At 35.1% G+C, this 14,922-nt stretch overlaps 1 protein-coding gene across 7 annotated transcripts in view; it reads right to left on the bottom strand.

Annotated features, from left to right (window-relative positions):
• Nucleotides 1-4,412: 4,412 nt before the first annotated feature.
• LOC135775946 (uncharacterized) overlaps nucleotides 4,413-14,922 on the bottom strand; it is a 34,393-nt gene continuing 23,883 nt past the window's right edge. For 6 of the 7 annotated variants that reach the window (XM_065286548.2, XM_065286554.2, XM_065286590.2 and 3 more), the window contains 5 exons: nucleotides 11,214-11,510; nucleotides 6,409-6,531; nucleotides 6,069-6,164; nucleotides 5,949-5,963; nucleotides 4,413-5,832 (listed from right to left, as the gene is read on the bottom strand). In XM_065286548.2, coding sequence (XP_065142620.1) covers nucleotides 5,747-5,832; nucleotides 5,949-5,963; nucleotides 6,069-6,164; nucleotides 6,409-6,531; nucleotides 11,214-11,510 — 617 coding nt within the window. In that variant the 3' untranslated portion in view covers nucleotides 4,413-5,746. The remainder of the gene's footprint in view (nucleotides 5,833-5,948; nucleotides 5,964-6,068; nucleotides 6,165-6,408; nucleotides 6,532-11,213; nucleotides 11,511-14,922) is intronic. The other variant, XM_065286562.2, reaches the window with a different exon arrangement.

Below are 14,922 nucleotides of genomic sequence, written 5' to 3'. Positions count from 1 at the left end.
AACGTCATACAGGCTAGCTTGAAAAATATTTACATTTATGCATTTTAGATGCTTTAATCTTAATGTGAAATATTTTTTTTAAGGCCTGTGTGTGATCAGGGCTCCAACAGCAGTAGTATTAACATTAAGTGTTATGGGGATGGTTTCCCAGACAGAGATTAGCTTAAACCAGGGCTAGGCCTTAGTTTAATTAGAAAATATAACTAATTTTTACAAACATGCCTTACTAAAACATTACTTGCGTGTACTTTGAGGCAAAACAAAGGGCACTGATGTATTTTAAGATATGTCAGTGCAAGTTGTTTTCAGTTTGGACAGCTTTTACATTTATTTTAGTCTAGGACTAGTCCAATCCCTTAACCACCCCAAAAGCTCCTGGCACATGCCACTGTGTTTAGTGTCACATCCAGTGCCCAGTGGCTTTGCAACTGTGTTTCAACTAATAAAATATTATAAAACTGTTTATATTATTGACAGATTGTAATTAGGGTGTGCAGACATATTGAATATAAAATACATGAACACAACCTGCTTGATTCTGATCTCTGAAAACATACAGCACAATATTTATTAGTTCAGCATTATGGTTTATAGTCAGTTATGATTTTATATCAATTTAAGATTTGGACTCTAAACACACTGTCAATGCACTTTTACCAAATTATTTTAGAAAAGTAATTATTTCATAATAAACAATATGCCAGTAAACGGTACCTGTGCTTCCCGTTAAGTATACTCGTCTTATAGATTCACATTTGGTTTCCATAAAGAGCAGGAATGTTATTGGCATTGCTGAATTTGCAGTGTAAAAACATGAGAAGTTGGTCATCTTCACACAAGGATCTGTACTGAACTCCCCTTTACAGATTGCTGAAGAATCATTGCTCGCTATTTGACTAAACTTGTTGCTCTTTTTGCAGCATACGTGCTCCTGATCAGAGAATGTGCAGGTAAGAGTAAACCTATCTCCCACACTTCCAGTCTCATCTTCACATCTTATACTGAAGGGATCTGCAAAAGAACAGTTCATGTTGTTAAAGTATACTGCAACTAAATGAAATAATTTCATAAGAAATGTTATTCTATCTTAAGAAACAAAATTGTCATTTTAAAAGTTAATCCTTTATTTGTTATTTGATAAATCACTGCATCATCTGATCTGTACACAAGCTGATATGGTGGCAAATACAATCTCAGTTTTCTCTATTCAAGAAGGGCCACTGTACAAAATACAGATTAGCATTGGATATGATCTGTGAGATGTGTTTGGGCATATAATGGGTCAAAACTGTCCATAAACTATACAGCACAAAGTAATATTACACAGTGCATAATGTAAAGATAAAGGCAGACATCGTTACTCTTATGTTGTTTTATGTGTATATGTGATGTGGGTATAAAATGAATACATACAATGAGTAGAATAAATATGAATTGTTTTGAATTTTGCTTGACATTTTTGCTTATTATAAAACATACAAAGTAATAACACATCACTTTAAACATGTTATGAGTGAAATATACCGCATGCAAGAGCAATGATTTTTAAAAACTGAATTATATTTAGCATTGATTTTGTTAGGCTATAAATGTCAGATATTTTGCATATGATTTTATGATGGCTGCATGAGGTCTTATAATAAAGCAGATTATATAAGTCTACTGATGAAGTTTGATCTAATGTAAGTGTTCGTGATTTTTAAACATTAAAACGCTATATGATATAATAAATCATGATTTACCTTCAGTAACCGTGTTTTATTATCTCTTTCTCTTTGTTTTTGTTAGTTGTAATGGTCAATTAATGGTGGTCAAAACAAGCGCACTGCAGAGGAAGCTTTTATAAGACAAAGTTTTAATTAACCTGAAACCATGTGCGTGTGCGTACTTACATGTAAAGTTATCAGCAAAGGCGAGATGAATCCCAAAGAACAAAAGCGCTACAGATCGCATGTTTGGTTTATATTCGAGATCAGATATATTCAGAAATATTACTAAAAGTTTTGTCTTCTTGTTGAGGTCGACAGCTCTAAAACTTCCCTGTAAAGAACGCCCCGTTAATCCAACACAATCCTGCCAATAGAAAATTAGACTCAAACTCAGTATCACCAGAAACTACATAAAATCTAAAGAAATGGCAGGAAGAAAATACACATAAGAGTTTAGTTTTTCATAGCTTTTCTTTATTGGTGATATGACTAAATCAGACACTTTGGTTTGTCTATACAGAACAAGATTAGCAACATGAAATAAACATTTTGTAACAACTAAAGCAGCTTTCTTTTTATGCAATAACTTCATTTAAAAACTGTAAGGGGTAACAAAAATATTAGTAGACTGTTAATGCATCTTCCTTTTGTTAATGTGCTTATCTACTGTCTATTTTACATCATATCTAATGTTTTTTATGTAAATCACATTTATATAATTATATATTGTAACCATATGATAAAGCCTTGCAGAGCATTTAATATCTTATACAGAGAATTTAAATGTTGCATACACTGTGTATGAAAGCAGAATAATTCATATTTAAACTATAAATATTTTCACAATAAGGAATTTGTGTAAAGGGGCTTACTTTGACTTTAGGTTGTGATGTAATTTATCCGAAAACAGTAAGAATGAATACGATGGCACAAAAATACCTCAGTTAATGAACTCCAGACCGAACTCTCTTCCACTTTTTCTACCCCTCAAATCACTCACATCTCTTTTCTTTTATTTCCCTCTAGTGGACATAATGGAAATAACAATTAAACACAACAGTGAATGTTGACACAAGCTTAAAATGATGTGATAATCTTTACAAGAATTGCTTTATAGAGAATTATACATTTTGTTTTTCGTAAATACAGAACTTTACCAAATCTTAAAAACAAGCTGGTGATACCAAATCTGATATGAAAAAGACTTTATTTGCAACTCAATTGATTTATTATAGATACATTTTAATTAAACCATCTTGGCCTTTTATAACTTTTTATTACCAATTTATGTGAAGACTGTGTACATGAATTAAGCAGATGATGGTGAATAAAACAGCTTTACTAAGTAGTAATTCACTCCACAACAAAATAAGACAACATTATTAAACCTTATGGCAGTCTAAACCTGTTAGTTTCTGTTTACTTTGAACACAAATATAAGACAAAATGCATCAAAACAGCAGCATTTTTAACCTTTTCTGTTCCACAGATGATTGTAGTGTTATTTGATAGGAGGATATCTTGTTTGCTTCTCAGCTCAGATACTGTAGATGTCTAAATCTGTTCTTCATCCATGTCCTGCTGTGAGATCAGATTAAAACTTCCAGTGCTTCATCATTAAGGTCGGGGTGAAGGTTTATCATAGAGGAAAAGCAGGTGTAACCTCAGTCCCTCAGAAGTTCATCACTGATCTGTCCTTTAATTCATCCTCTCATCTAATTTCACCTCTTTAAAATAAAAGTGTTTCACGATGCCACAAAGAACCATTTTTGGCTGAATAGTTTCATCTGAAGAAACTTTGAAAAGGTTTTTCAGATTATAAAAAGACAATAAAGAAATAATTCTTTAAATATTATTTATCTGAAAAATTTCTTGAGGAACCTGAAATGGTTTTTCTATGGCATTCGATGGTTAAAGCAAATTGATTTTTAAGAGTTAAGTCGATTAAAATATAATTTATAGTATGTATAATCTCAATTGTCACAACTTGTTAAAAACCCTTTATTTATACATTATGGACATGGACCCTTACCACTTTAACACCTTTGAAACACACATGTAGCGTCAGGTTCATCATTTTGCTCTTGTAGGTTACAGCCAGATTGCTGATTTGCTTTACATAACACAGATACATAACTGTTGATGACAGTCGAGTAAGGTTAAAATTTTCTTAACTAATGCTGGTACGTGGTATGAAAAACTGTCAGTGTAAGAAATGGTGCAGACTGATAAACCAAGCTTTTAAAAGAAATGCTTGTTGTAATGATAACGGCAGTATATTTGCTTTAATCTGTTTTTGATTTATTTGTAATTGTGTGTTGTTGGTTGGTCATAAGGATTTTTTTAACTGATCATAAGCTACATATTAAATATTTGATTTAATATTGAGTGGGGTATAGTTTTGTTTTGGGAGGAAATGTACTGCTGTGCTCCCCGTTCAGACTTCAGACCAAAGAGTTTTCCTCAGAAAAGTTTCATACTCCACCAATCCTTAATATTGCTAATATATTGTTGTTAATCTTTGATGTTTGGTGCTGACAGAAATGTTAGATTATTCAGATCCAAGGTCAGTTCAATAGTTATTGCATTAGGTCTCACTTGATTTCTCTTTGTCATGAAACTTTGTCTGTTACTCTGTTGTAAGTTAACACTTTTACTCAAGCATGAGTCAGATTTAAAGACAGAGAACGACAAGAGATGACGTGATGTGAAAATAAAATGTTTACTGCATTTTTGGTTATGTTCCCAAAAACTTCTAACTAGAAACAGATTCAACATGTGTTGTTATTGTATTAGCACAGACTGTGTCGTGGAAATTTACTGCATCACAACATACTGTAAAAACCTCTTATACAGTACTCTTACTGTGTTTGCACTTGTGAAGGAAGACAAAACAAACATATACAACAGTAGAAAAAATAATGCACAATGTAAAATTAAAAATTGACATAAAATACATACAGGTAAAATAAATTCAGTCACCTCTCAGATAATACACACAAACATCGCTTCAAAGCTTCATTCTGTGTCATTTGTTTCTTCACTGTAAACAGGCGGCTTAAAATAAACATGTATGCATGTAAAAATAAACAGCAAAACAAACAAATACAAACAATCTGCATTACTGTCACAATGTACAGATGTAATCATGTTGACACAGTAAGTGAGAATAACATTTACTTATATAATAGTGTTTTACCTTTATTTTAATATAAAAAAAATGTGGTAGTCAAATCTCCAGTATGCCAGAATATTCATAAATTAATAAGATAAGTTTTATTTATATATATATATTTATTTTGCCCTTCAAAGTGCTTTACAGTCAAGAACAAGATATTTACACTATATACACCCAAGAAAATGCTCATGGCCAATCATTGGATGACCATTAGTTGTTCATTTTAGGTCAGTTCAACTACTATACATTCAGAAATTTTCTTTTTTTGATAAATGTAAAATTTCCAGGTTGTATACAATGATAATGAATGAGCTTAGATAAATAAATGAAATTTGAGTTTGTGCCTAAACGCCATTGACATTTATTTGATGACTATAAATTGTCTATTTCATAGCAATTTAAATATTATACATTTATAAATAGATGTGTTTTTGTTTTTTTGGAGAAATATAACATTTCCATATTGTACATAATAAGAAAAGTTACTTGGATAAATAAGTGACTCTTGGTGTATGATTTCTTGCCCAAAAAACATACCAAACTGAGTTCTTTATGATTTCCCTCCCTGTTTCTCATCTTCTGACTGAAAAAGTCAGTTATCAGTTGAAAATAACATTCATGACCATGTGACATTAAAAAAAATTCAATAATACCCATTAATAATCATTAAGACCTGAATGCACAGGCAAACTAGTGAAACTGCATATTGATCTGGTTGTGAATGACTCTTCAGAATATAGAGGGATTATATTTATCTAACAAAAGTCAAGTGCAACTTCCGGTTTAAATTAATCTGCAGCACACAAAACATGCAGTCAACACACTTGGCTAAAATCTAAATCAAAACAAAATGAGCTTATCAAACATTTCCTTCAGGGATATCCATAGACTCAGAAGAGGCATAGCTCTGCATTTGTTGATCTGACACTGAGTCAGTATCTGTGGCTGTGAAATAAAATAAGAGGTGCTACTATGAGAGATTGTAAACCTTTTAAAAGCAAACAAAATGACATACAGTAAGAGATCAAACTCATTTCTGTGTAAAATACAACAATACTTACTGCCTCTCAAACAACCTGAAATAATAAAGAGAAATAAAATGTGAATTAACAATGATTACAATAAACACAGTGATTGTGAATAATAATGTGTTATTGTGTATTCATGTTTATAAAATTCACCTCTTAAAAATCTTTTACCCTGACTGGAGTTCATCCACATAATGACTCCAATTATAGCAGCAAAGAGGATGAAAGACAGCACACATACAGCAGCGACTGAATATCAACAATCATTATTATTAAGATTATTGCATCAATACAAGAAAATACATTTCAGTATACTAACAAAATGTCTGTAAATCTTAATTTGTTAATTAGAATCACACAATAATTATTATATTACTAACTTACAAATCTTTTATGCACACAAATCGTGTTTGTGTGCATAAAATTGACACCATTTAAATTACAAAATGAAAATGTAATAAATTTCAACAACAAAGTTTGGCTTCTAGCTCACCTTTAAACTTAAATAACTCATCCCTGTCTCTCTGATCAGGTATGTCAGTCAAGGCATTAGAAGTTTTTCCTGACACAGTGCTTGTTTCTGACACAGTGCTTGTTTCTGACACAGTGCTTGTTTCTAACACAGAAGAGAGAGTTCATTAATAGCTTGTACAAAAACAACCAAATTGAAAATGCCTGTTAGGACAGTATTTTTATTGTGATTTTTACCTGTTAAAAGATTACAAAACTTTACTAGATTTATAATTAAGCAATACCGCTCGAGTAGGAGTGTGATATAGCTCTATATCATCATGGCTGTGTTTAGGCCAGAGGCAATTACAGCCGTGATGATTTAGAGAATCTGAGAGCAATATTGCTTCTATACAGTTCAACGTTACACATTTAAAAAAAGAAAACAAGGAAAGAACAACAGAGTGATTTTAAAACTTCTGCCTCTTTGTTGGGGAACTACTTTCTTCCACCAGAAGATTTGAAGGCAAGAATGACAGGTAACTCCTTCGGAGTCCTTCGGCTTTGTTTTGAATGTTGTAACTCAATAGACGGAATAGCCATTTCTTAATATTACCGTTTCTTGGTAACAGTTTCTTGTAGTTTTAAGATTAGTTCAGTCGAGAATATATACACTGTAAAAAAATTCTGTAGAAATTGCAGCTGGGTTGCCGGTAATTTACCGTAGATTTACATTTATGTTATTTACTGGCAAGAGTTTGTTCAAAGTTAAATGAACATTAAACATTTACAAGTCTTTGTCTTTACAGAGTAAAACTAAAAAACAGCATCAAGCAAAACATTCTGGTAAACAAAATCTGAAGCAAAAAACAGAAAAAGGTTGATGATTTCTGATTCCCAGAATGCTTTGCATGAGGCTGTTATTGTATAGTTTTATTCAGTGAAGATAAAGACTTGTTCATATTTAAAATTTATTTAACTTTAAACAAACTCTTGCCAGTAAATAACATAAATGTAAATCTACGGTAAATTACCGGCAACCCAGCTGCAATAACATTGAAATTTCTACGGAATTTTTTTACAGTGTATGTATAATATTCAAATCTGCAGTTGATTAGTAAAGATAGTGTCTATTTGAACGCTTCCTTAGAAAGATTCGGACGTGACCCAGCAGACGTCAGTGTTCGCCTTCCTTGCTGACCACCGTCTGTTCTGGGCTAAACATGTATCTGTGTTTGATGGTCAAAAATGAGATCAAACCAGCAGTATTTGATGTCATGAAACTATTATTTGTTTTTTATTCATATTGAGTGTATTTTGTGTTGTTATTATTTCAGTGCGAGGTAAAAGTTAATAAAACTATATTTATATACTATTGATTTTCCATTTAATCTTAATGCGATACGAGCACTCGCTTTATTACTGGACTTTGTTCTTGTCAGTACTACATAGAACAGAATAATTAAGTTTTATATTGTAACCAGTTTTTTTTATTAGTCAGAGAGATGTTTCTGCATGCTGCTTATAAATAACCGTGGTGATATCTCACAACGTTTTTTAATAGTTACGTCACGTGGAAATAAGTCATCAAGTGTCCCAATGTAAGAGCCAGTATCCTTACCTGCAGTTCCAAACTGTGTTTTTGCGTCCTTTTAATGTTACCATGCACTTGCATTATAAGACGGACATGTCTGAAACGGTTGGAGTTAAACATTTACATTTGTGTTCTACTGAAGAAACAAAGTCACCTACATCTTGGATGGCCTTGGGGTAGGCTGATAAACATAAAATTTTCATTTTAAGATGAACTATCACTTTAAGTCTGTGTCATTAATGTTAAAGGTGACATAGAATGATTGAACGGGGTATTTATCCTTGTTCTGTGATGTGACATGTAGACAAAAAAAATTTATTTGGGTCTGTAATGCCTTAGAAGCTTCCTAAAAACCTCTCTCAGATAGCTCTATTAGGGTGGGGGATTTTAAACAAGTGGTTTTGCACCTATTTGTCTCCCCCTACTGGCTTAACTTGCAGTCTCATTACTGCTTGACTGACTTTGCTTCCACTCAAAAAATGTAGCCAATTATTTTAAAGTGGATCGGCAGTGAGATGCCTGTGATGTCATAAGCATCAGTTTTTCAGATTGGGCCGTTTTCTGGCTGACATTTCTATAAGAGGAATTTCTATGAGACTGAGATGTTTAGCATGTCTAGCACTTTTTGTATGTTTGTGAATGTGGGTAGACTACCATTATTCAACAAAGACAGGTAAAAATGTTTTTTCATTCTCTGTCCCCTTTAATCAAACAAGACAAAGGGAAAATCACTTCTGTAGCTCTAAAAAATAATAATTATATTTAATTCATACAATAAAGACAGTAATTATTCATTTGATTTGATTACTGTACCTAATGCTAATTTTAAACCTTACGTTATGTGCAACTTTGTTGTTTTTTATAAATCTTTGTAATTTCTTTATTTGTTATTAGATTTTTCCCAACCTTTATTCTGATCTGAAAAATAATCCGATCTGTGCCTCAAAAACCGTAATGTGATCCTTACCATGAGTTTTGTGATCCGTCACACCCCTAGACTGGAGTGATGAAATCGAAGTATTTTTCCTTATAGCGTTTTCATCACGTTATATTATAATTTATTTAGAAAGATTAAAGATTTGAATGGGTTATACTAAAAAGCAATAATATATGCCTAATTTATTCTATAATACCATTTATTAAATATTTAATAATTTTTCAGTTTTCTATTATTACTTTTTTTCCTTTTAGCATATGCCTTCTTCCTGTTTGTTCTAAAATTATTATGTTTACATACTTAATAAATATGTTAATATATAGAGCACATACCTTCATTTGTATGCAAACAATAGTTTTATAATAGTTTTAGAACAAACACGTAGGATATAAATATAAGGAAGAAATAATAGAAAATTGGAAAATTATGAAATATTTAAATAAATGGTATTATATATAATACATGATAGTATTATGTATTTTAGCAATTCATATTAGAAAAATTACTGATTTACCAATAAATAATAATACATATACATTACATACATCTCAGTAGCCAAGCTATTTAAACTTTTAATTTATCTAAAAAATAAATGTAACGTGATGAAAATCTATAAGAAACATTACATTAAAGGGAAACAAACAGACAGAACACCAGATCCATATCACAGTTTAACCCTAACACTTCAAACTGCTACTGCAGAGCTGTCAATTTCTGCCACCAGTTGGGCTCCACCAACAAAATACATCAACTCTGTTTACAAACGCGCAAAATGTCTATATTGTAATATGAAGTTATATTTTTTGCACTTAATTAGTTTTAAATGAAATTGAAATGTTTCTTTGTATCCATGTAGCATGCCAGCCTTCTGGGGTCATTTAAATGAGATCAGCTCCCATTTCAGTGTCTCCTTTCATTTTCTAATGATAACATGAAGAAACCGTATTTTTGAATCTTGCTTCTATGTATATTTTGACAACTCATGAAGACAAAAATGTAATTTGGTCAATAAATAAAGCAATTTATACAATATCATGTTTCTGACTATTTAACCCTTCCTGGAAAAGTAATGTGTAATTTTTCCTAATGGCTGATCATAATAATAGTTTTGTAGAACTGTTACTTACTACCAATAGAGTTAATGTTAATCAATTAAAAAAAGTACTTAGATATGAGGAATATTAGGTAGAACTTACCTCATTTTTTATGTTTGTCATAGTTGTTAAATTTAGGTACTCAAATATATAGGATAGAATCTACCCAAACAAAGTGGGTGCAAATTGTTACAACAATTTTATCGAGCAGATTCTATAGGTTGCTTTTCACAGTGTGGGGACACCTACTTGATAAAACTTTTTAAGACTGGACACAGCACACTAAAGGATTGTTTTTAACTATAAACAAAACTGAGCACAACTGGAAAAGACTGGGCATGATTAGTTGATATGACCAAATTACATTCATAATCTGTGAAAATCCTGAGGTGTGTCTCCATCTTAACCATTGAATCCCAGGGTTCCCACACCTTAGTTAACTTCAAATTCAAGGACCTTTCAAGGACTTTCCAGGTCCAATACCCTCAAATTCAAGAACTTAATTTGGGGACACATTTCAAGTGAGAGCAAGGATACATTGAGTTACCTTTTAAGATACATTGTTACAGTTCCCTTTTAAGGGAACTCTCCCTGCGTCACTGCAGTGACACTTTGCGGACGCCTCCAGGGGTAATGCGTCTGAATGTGTATATCAAATTCAACCAATGGTGAGGCTTTACGACAAAGACAGGATGAAGGGGGAGCCAGGAAGTATATCGCTATCTGAAATATTGCCAAAGATGGCATTACAGGGACGCAGGAAGTATGGGAGACGCAGCGTCTCGTTCCCTTCTCAGGGAACAACAGTTACATATGTAACCCGAGACGTTTTCATTTGTCAAACACAACTATGCAAAAAAGCATTTTGGTATGAACCAACATTCACATTCAGAAGATATAAGCATTTAAAGCGAACAGTTTAGCAGGTATGCTTAAAAAGACTAGAATTTTTATGATATTATCCTACACTACACAGGGAATGATATGGATTTTTTTCCAGAAAACACATACTGCAGACATACTGAATACAAAATACATGAACACAACCTCGATTCTGATCTTTGAAAACATTATGGTTTTCAGCATTATGGTTTATAGTCAGTTATGATTTTATATCAAATTAAGATTTAGACTCTAAACACACTGTCAGTGGATGTTTACCACATTATTTTAGAAAAGGAAAGTAATTATTTCATAATAAACAATAAGGCAGTAAACTGTACCTGTTACATTCACCATGAATTCTGATGTTTTATTTCCACATGTGGTTTGCAGAAAGAACTGAAATTTTGTTGTCATTGCTGCTTTTGCAGTGTAAGAACAAAAGATGCTGATGAACTGTAGACAGAAATGGCTGCTGAACCCCCTTTCACAGATTGTTGAGGAATCATTGCTCGCTGTGTGTGTAATCATGTACACCTCAACGCAGCATGTTTCATTCCAATCAGAGACTCTGCAGGTAAGAGTTAACTCTTCTCCCACACTTCCAGTCACATCTTCACATGTTATACTGATGTCATCTGCAAAAGAACAGTTTATAGTGTTGAAGTGTACTGCAACAATAACATCATTTCATTAAAAAAAATTATCTCAAGAAACAAAATTGTCATCTAAAAGTAAAATTCTGTATTTGCTTAGGCCCAGTGGTGTAGTGCAGGTTATATGCAGGTATACAGAGTATTCCTACTTCTTTATTGGATGGCATGGGGTATACCCATTTCTACTTAAAAAATTTTTAAAAAAAAATGGGGGCATAAATTAAGAGTATACCCACTGCTTAAATGCTTTCTGGAACAGCTACGGACAGAGATCTTTTTTCATGTGCTCACCAATGCCTGGAATGAGATCCCACAGTACATCAGGACCATTACATCACTGAGACTATTTAAAAGAACATTTGTTCACAACCTGATGGACAGGTACATCTGTGACCACTGATGTGGTTCTATGGCCTCCCCCTAATGCTCCTTCTCTTAGTTTGTGTGTTTGTATGGTTGTTGTCTTGTTTTGGAGTTTGTTGTCTGTGTGATATTTATGTTCTGCAGAGCAGGAACCTGCTGAAAAACAGTTTTATACTGAGTCAGGCCTGATTGTTTTAATCCTTTCCCTTTTAACAATATAAATAAATAAATAATACATAGCCTTTTTTGGTACATTGCATTGTAGTAAAATGTGTTCATTTTTAATGGGCATATATGTGTCTGAAACGGGTAGCCTAGTGCATCCCAAATTTTTTAACATTAACATTTTAAAATAACATTATAGTCATTATGGCCTTTAGAAAACTTTTATTGAGAGGGTAGGGTAGTGCACAATAGTCCCCTGTGGCGCAGCCTAAGCTTTTGTCCTTAATGGCCCTTTTTCCTTGCATTACTTCTACTTTTATACTTTAAGTAGTTTAAGTTGTCAGTTATATTCTTCAAAATTAAAAGAAATAAACATTTCAAATATAAAAAGAGAAATCCCAAAAGGGCAGGCAAACACATCTAAAGAGGGTAATCCAAAAACGTAATCCAAATAACTGACAAGGTGTCAAAACTATGAACAAGAATACAAAACAAACCATGAACAGGAAACAAACAATGACCATGAAACGCTCGGTAAGGCAGGTGTTACTCTGGCAATTCTTCGCCGTGTGTGATGTTGAGATTGAACCGGTTATATTGGCCCTGTCCCAAATGGCACACTCCGGACTCAGAGTCCACACTTTGATGACATCACGTAGTCCGGACTTGATGGACCCTTGATGCGAGTCCATGTGGGTACACCGGAGTTGTATTTTGGGACAGACTCGAGCATCACACCGGAAATAGGTAGAGAAGTTGCCCATCAGTGCTAACTCCTCCCTTCCGTCGTCTGATTGGTCTGATTGCCCTTTCGCAAGGACTTCTGGGTTGGTTAAGTGCGCGAAGCCTGCTGCAGTGTGGGCTTCGCTAAAGACCGCATCAAGGGGCCAAAGGAGGGGCTGATGAGCACACTCAAAGCTTAAAATTGACAGATGAGACACCCTACGGACTTGTAGACTAAGCGAGAATGCGCAATTTGAGGCCACGAGACCGAAAGTCCACATGAAGTGCCCCATTTGGGACAGGGCCATAGTGGCAAACAGGAAGTGGAATGTGAAGTGTGACATGACATGGTATCAAAATAAAAGACCAAACCAAACACAAGACAAAAACCCTACAGAACCCCCCCCCCCCCTCTTAAGGGTGACTCATGTAGCCCTCAAAACAGAACACAACGAAAAACATTATAAAGAGTCCATTTCAGGACCTTGTGGCAGAGGCAGGGCTAGTCCATGGAACAGAGGCAGACCCGGACCATGGAACACAGATGGTCCTGAGTCGTGTGGCCAGGACGGATCATGATCACGGGGCAGCAGACGCAGGGCTGGATCGTGAGGCAGCAGACGCGGGCCTGGATCGTGAGGCAGACGTGGATGATAAGACACCTCGGCCATGTCCTCAGTGTCCTCTGCCTCCTCCATGTGTCTGGGTACTACCCCCCACAAATATACTTCAGCCAACATGGGAACAGGCACAGGAGGAACTAGAAACCAGGGAGGCACTTGTAGTGCTCTGGAGAGATACCGAGATAGCAGAAAGAGAGGCTGGCAGAGCAAAGTAATCAGACAACAGGAACATAAATACAGTTAATTCAATAAGCCCATTTGTGTTTATCTTGAGCCAGGCAGAGAGTTCATTGTGTTTACGATTGTCCATCTTGAAACAGGCAGAGAATTCATGGTTGGCCATCTAAGATATGGCAAAGAGTCTATGTGAGTCATGCATGGTTATGTTAGCAAGGGCAGAGAGTTTTAGAGCTTGGGAGTGAACATCTTAGCTGAACTACAGGACACAGGGGAATCAGGAGTAACCATCTTAGCCTCTACAGGAAACTCAGGGAACCTGGAAATAGGCCTTATGGTCATGACAGGAAATTCAGGAAAGTTAGATTCAGCAGACTTGGTCAGGACAAGAAGCTCAGGGGACTCAGATTCAGATCTTCCAACAGAAACAAAAAGTGCAGGTGACTCAGGTGAAACAGGCGACTCAGGTGAAACAGGCGACTCAGGCATTTCAGGTAAGCCAGGCGATTCAGTAGTGACAGAATGTGTTTGAGGCTCAGGTTCGGACCTTTTAGTCGTGGTAGCAAGTGCAGGAGACACAGGTTTGAACCTTCTAGCCGTGATAGGAGCCATCTTGATAGCAGGTGCAGGGATGATAGTGGCCCTCTGGAAGACAGGTGTGGCTGTGGTGACGGGTCTTTGGACAAAAGGTGCAGGTATGGTGGTAGCCATCTTAAAAACAGTTGCAGGCATGGCAATAGCCATCTTGGGCACATATACAGACATGGTGGCAGCCATCTTCGAAACAGAGACAGGCATGGTGGCGGCCATCTTGGTAGCAGAAACAGGCATGGTGGGGCCATCTTGGGAACAGTGACAGGCATGGTTTGTACTGGCTTTGGCCAAACAGGCATGACATAAGCTGGCTGTGATAAAACAGGCGTAATGTGAACAGACTTGGCATGAACAGTCTCTGACTTGACATGCTGAGCATCGAGGGCATAGCACCTTTCAAAACTGCCCCCACGAATCTGTTAACAAACAATCACTGTCAAGGGGTACCTGTTTACGTACCGTAGCATTAAGTCCTAGCCGTACCATGTCCTCACACATTTTTCCGGGCCATCTGCCTGGGATGCTAAACTCCAAAACTTAAGAGTGTAATCCAACACTGATTCCTCACCTTGGCGTAATGAATGTAGGGCTGTGGATTCCATGTTGCCGGCTGGATTTTACAAACCTCTGCTGGATTCTGGTTATCCAAAAACGTAATCCAAATAACAGGCAAGGCGTCAAAACCATGAACAAGAATACAAAACAAACCATGACCATGAAACGCTCAGTAAGGCAGGTATTACACTGCC

Source organism: Paramisgurnus dabryanus, chromosome 19 (assembly GCF_030506205.2).
Source record: "Paramisgurnus dabryanus chromosome 19, PD_genome_1.1, whole genome shotgun sequence".
Taxonomy (NCBI): domain Eukaryota; kingdom Metazoa; phylum Chordata; class Actinopteri; order Cypriniformes; family Cobitidae; genus Paramisgurnus; species Paramisgurnus dabryanus.
The sequence above is the reverse complement of the archived record's forward strand: the minus strand, read 5'-3'. Positions and strand labels throughout refer to the sequence as shown.